This window comes from Nicotiana attenuata, unplaced genomic scaffold (genome assembly GCF_001879085.1).
Source record: "Nicotiana attenuata strain UT unplaced genomic scaffold, NIATTr2, whole genome shotgun sequence".
Lineage (NCBI taxonomy): Eukaryota > Viridiplantae > Streptophyta > Magnoliopsida > Solanales > Solanaceae > Nicotiana > Nicotiana attenuata.
In genome coordinates, this window is record NW_017670402.1 from 223,552 (window position 1) to 229,095 (window position 5,544).

The 5,544-nt window shown below is 36.1% G+C and overlaps 1 protein-coding gene across 1 annotated transcript; it reads right to left on the bottom strand.

Annotated features, from left to right (window-relative positions):
• Positions 1-424: 424 nt before the first annotated feature.
• On the bottom strand, positions 425-1,813 carry LOC109238904 (galactolipase DONGLE, chloroplastic-like). Its single transcript, XM_019405392.1, has one exon. The coding sequence runs from the start codon at positions 1,811-1,813 to the stop codon at positions 425-427; it is 1,389 nt and encodes a 462-aa protein (XP_019260937.1).
• Between the last annotated feature and the right edge of the window lie 3,731 nt (positions 1,814-5,544).

The following is a 5,544-nucleotide window of genomic DNA, read 5'->3' on the forward strand; positions in this document are numbered from 1 at the left end:
CAAATGAATAAATAAAATAAAGAACACAATATTCTGATATCTAGTTGATTTTTCTTGCATTATTTACTATTATTAATATTTGTACAATATGTATTTGCAAACTGTAAACCTCATGATCTTCGCGAAGGGAGCCTAGCGTAACTGGTAAAGTTGTTGCCATGTGACCAGGAGGTCACAGGTTCGAGCCATGGAAACAGTCTCTTGCAGAAATGCAGGGTAAGGTTGCATACAATAAACCCTTGTGATCTGGCCCTTCCTCGGACCTCACACATAGCGGGAGCTTACTGCACCGGGCTGCCCTTTAAACCTCATGATCTTCCCAGAGGATGCAAATTAGAGTTATATATTCTACAAAAAAAGCTATCTATTTTTAGGTTAATGTTAAAATACATCACTAGATCAAGATCATGCCATGATGTAATTTTTAAGTCCTTTGGGACTGAACCAAGTTCACCATATTCATGGCAGCATTTTTCAATTGCAAGGCATTGAAGTTTTGAGCTCCAGAAATGACAAACTCCTTTGCTCTATTGAAGAAATCAATGCCTAATTCTTCTCTTTGTACTTGCAATCTCTTAGGACACTTGAGCAAACTAAGATAAGTTCCTAAATCATGTACACATGAAGGGTTATGCATCTTAAAGAAATCTAACAAGATTTCAACTCCAACATGTGCATAACATGAACAACTCCATGGTACCTCATACCACCCACCCAAAACCCTAAAATGTTCATTCAAAAAAACCCCAGGAAGTTTTGTTATAGGGTCATTTACATTTGTTATTCTCAAAACTTTTACACCTAGCTCTTCACATCTCTCTTTGAAGCCAGAGTTTCCAACTCTTGGCCCTCCAAAGGAAAAAACCGTCACCGGTACTATTATGTGATTATTCGATAACCTGTCACGATTCAGGCCCAACTCTGCAATGTCATAGGCTAGTAATAGGGCTAATGCACTCCCCATGCTATGTCCTGCCAAAGTTATGCTCATTTCCTCCCCTTTGTACTTGTTTAGTACTTTCCCTACCTCGGAAAGTAATTGCTCGCGACAACTTTCAAGGCCAAACTTTTCTCCCTCATTCGAGGTGTACAAACTCAAGAATCCAGCTTCAACCTTAACCTGAGGTCTCGGATTATGAGGATCAAGACGAGCAGGAGTCAATGAGCTCATCAAATTGGCTATCCATTCAGGGCTAGTGACCGTTCCCCGAAAAGTAACAAGCACATCTCTCCTTCCAAGTCTTTTTGTTTCTTCATCATTTGATACTGCAATATAGCCAATCCATCTCCCACATGATGATGAGCCAATATTATTGCCACCAATACTCCAGACATTAATATCTGGAGTGGCATATATGTATTTTGTCACTTGATAACCTGAATCTCCCAACCCTACTTCTCTTAACATCCTCTTCTTCCCATACTTGCAATTCAAGTATCTTTTTGAATTTGGATCAAGATCAAATGCATCATAACAAGCAGCCACAAACTCTCCATATCGAATAATCTCCTCGCGGAGAAGAGAATCCAATGGATCTACTAGGTTTTCCCAGTTATTCGACCCTTGAACTTCTCTCCACATCGAAGCCAATCTCTCAGTATTACTACTACCACTACTACTACTACTATCTGTTGTAGTATTAATACTAGTAGTTACACTATGAGCAATGTTCTTGGAAATTTCCTTAGTGGATATAATTTTTGGTGCAGGTGCAGCTAGGTTACCTTCATTTAATTTGATAATAGATGGCTTAGGCAAAAATTCTGCTGAAAATGTAGGGAAGTTAAGCTGTATATTTGGTAATCTAAGCATTTTAGACACCATGAAAAAAAAGAGAGATTATTAGAAAGGGAGAGAGGGTTAGCTCTAGTTGAATTATAGATCAAGGGTTATGTATATATTATGTTTATTTTGTGATGATAACTGAAAAGGGTGTGGTTGAAGTGGGGTAAGGAGAGAGTGATTAGGGAAATAAAGAAAAAAAAAATAAAGACGTTTAGCGAGTAATTTGACTGAGTAATGGAAAATTTCCATATAATGTGATAAATTAAGTGGTCGGTTGGTGCTCCAGTTGTGACTAATTAATTGTTTAATTTTTGCGGCTGCAAATAAAATATGTTTATGTAGCTAAAAATACGGTTTTCTTAATTCTCTCTCATTAATTTCCTTTCAAGTGGTTGACTTCAAAGGTGCGTTGATGCTATGTGGATGAATTATAGCGTGTTATTATTTTGTTTTTCCATTTTCTTCCCATTCTCTCTATTTCTCTTTTTCATGTGTATGCTATTTTTTTTTTTTTTTTTGAGGTAACATAATCATTATTGGATATGCGAAAATCCAAACCGATCCATTTTATTCGGATATTTGGATTTTGGATATTTGGATTGGATACGGATTATGTTTTTTTTAAAAATTCGGATATCCGGATTAGATTCGGATTGGTATATATTTATCCAATTCAACTCGAAATCCGAAATTATATGGACCTATATAAATACTAGACTAAATTTTTAGGGTTAGGTTTCTTTCTTATTTTATTTTTCAGACTTAGCCACTTAGGTTATATCGATACTTTCTCTCTGTCATTTCTCTGTTCCGCCTCTCTTCTCCGCTTATTACATTCTAGTTTACTGCACTTTAATTGAGTTTGAGCTTTAATCGCTAGTGTTTGCACTAAGTGTGTGTTTTATGCCTTGTGGGAGTGATTCCGAGTTATGTAGATGTTATGGAATGAATTCAAGTGATTTGGAGCTTTGAAGTCTGAATAAAAGCCCAAGAAATTAAGCCGGGATCGTGTTCGGGGATAAATGGATGATAGTTAAGAACGAACGAAGGATCGAGTAGGCATATTGTGCACCGTCAAATTCTCTATTTGATTTTCATTCTCAGTCACGACCAGACGACACACAGCCCTAATCGACGGTAAGACTGACCTGTTCTCCCTCTTTCTTAGAGCTTAAAGGTGGTGTTTTTCATCTTTTATATAAGTATTTTCAGAATCTACACCAGGAAACTTGACACAGTGATAAGCCTTAATAATGCATACAATCTTATCCGAAAATCTAAAATATTTATCCGATCCAAAATTTAAAATCCGATCTGATCCGATGCTAATTCGGATTGGATTCGAACTACACTTTGTAGAATCCGAATTTCGAATGTTAAATTCGAAATATGCTAAATCTGATCCGAACCGACCAATGAACAGCCCTAGTTACTATACATTATTTTTTATTTTTAAGATTACAAATCTAACATTTTACAAAATATTTTTTGTATTTAGATAATTTAATAGTTTAAACAATTCTTTACACTAGTGATGCTTAAACTCTATTCTTTTATAGTGTATCTTTGTAGGAGAAAATACATGTTCGATTTGGAAGTCGTCCCATGTTCTAAAAAGGAAAGTTCACCATAAATGTCGCATTCTAAGGGGGGACCAACCTGGAGAAGGTTGGCAATGGTGGTTGTGGAGTGGTGATTGATGTGGTAATGTGCGCACAGAAATGATAATGTATGGTGGTAATTAATTAGTGGTGGAAGTAGTGTGTAGAAATTTTTAGGTGTGCGAATAAAGTTTCATGAAAATATTGGGAGCCTACATATAACGTGTAGGAATCTCTTAATTAATTGTATGAGAAAATCGTTCGAGCTTGGCCCAAAGCGGACAATATCACACGATATTAAGAGTATTATTGGTTCAGTGATTGGGCTCAACAAGTGACTATAAATTTTGATGTGGTTGGAATCACGGGACAATAAATGAATAAAGTAAAAATTGCACGGGGCGCCCTATTTGGTCGCTCCCATTTAAGCTGTACCCATTTTTTTTAAATTTTTTTTAACTTGTACCCACTTTTTGAATAACTTCAGCCCCCTTTCTCCTCCTCCTTCTCCTCCTTCGTTTTTCTTCTTCTTCTTCTTCTTCTTCTTCTTCTTCTTCTTCTTCTTTTTCTTCTGCTGCTGTTGATGCTGCTATGAAACTTTAGTTCATGGGGATGATTGCCATAAGTATATTTATCAGATTATTTAAAAATAAATTACAAATAAAATTATTAAACAAAGGGAAAATAACTAAAAATTATATATATGAAGAGGAAGTTTAGCGAAGAACAAGTTAATCTTCTTGAACAGAGCTTTGAGGACGAACACAAACTGGAGACAGAGAGGAAGGACAAGCTTGCTTCTGAGCTTGGCCTTGATCCTCACCAAGTTGCTGTTTGGTTTCATAACAGGAGGGCACGTTATAAAAACAAGAAACTGGAGCAGGAATATTCTAAGTTAAAGATTGAGTATGACACTGCCATTGTTGAGAAATGTCGTCTTGAATATATAATTTGAACTTTCTCCATTAATAATATAAAACTTCAGCTAAAACATGCTGAAGTTAAGCAAATAAAGAACACAACTTCAGCTACTAGAATGCTTAAGTTCAGCAATTACGAATAAAAACTTCAGCCAACACTAAGTTTACGTGAAAAACTTCATCTAAAACATGCTGAAGTTCAGCAATTACAAACAAAAACTTCAGCAGATAGAGAACAAAACTTCAGCTACTAGAATGCTTAAGTTCAGCAATTACAAACAAAAACTTCAGCAAATAGAGAACAAAATTTCAGCTACTAGAATGCTTAAGTTCAACAATTACAAACAACAACTTCAGCAAATAGAGAACAAAACTTCAGCTAACAAACAAAAACTTCAGCACACTTGGTTTAGCAATTTTTGCTACTTCAGGCCCGTCTACTAGAATGCTGAAGTTTGCGTGATTGCCTTTGCTACTTCAGCCCCGTATGCTGAAGTTACGCAAAAAAGTGGGTACGTTTGCAAATTTTTTTTGCAAAGCGGATACAAGTTAAAACGTGACCCAAAAAGCGGGTATAGATGCAAATCCCCCATGAATAAATGACTATCTAGCATTTTTTATTTTTCATTTTAGATTCTTCTACATGGATTATAAGAGTCTTGCCAAATTTAAGAGCCCTAGCTAGTTCAGGCTTTTACGGATAGGAGTTATAAGATATAACGAATGCTTCTTCAATTTTGTATTACTGATCATTTGCAATTAAATACTATTGTTACGAAATATTATAATTATATTAGTGGATGTCTATAACTCCTAAAGAAATCACTTTTACTACTCTTCTCCATTGACCTCCCACTACTTCTTATAATTATTGTTGTAACTCCCTCACCTCCATAACCCCCTCCATGATCTTCCCCCATGATCTCAACAGTTAATATCATGTTCATGACTGTCACGACCCCAGTTCGCCCTCCGTTAACATGTCGTGATGGCACCTAGTCCCTACGACTAGGTAAGCCTAACATTTGCGGAAATAACATAAATTACGGAAACAAATAATTTAAACTAAACAACTAGAAGGGTAATTGTATATAAATGCCGCTCGGCATATACAACCCAAAAATGCGGAAGTCTACAATATCATCCCAAAACCCGGAAACTCACGGGAACACAAGCTAACGGAAAGTAATACACGGCTCTAACTCCAGAATGTCTAAAGCAAAAGTATGAAAGGAAA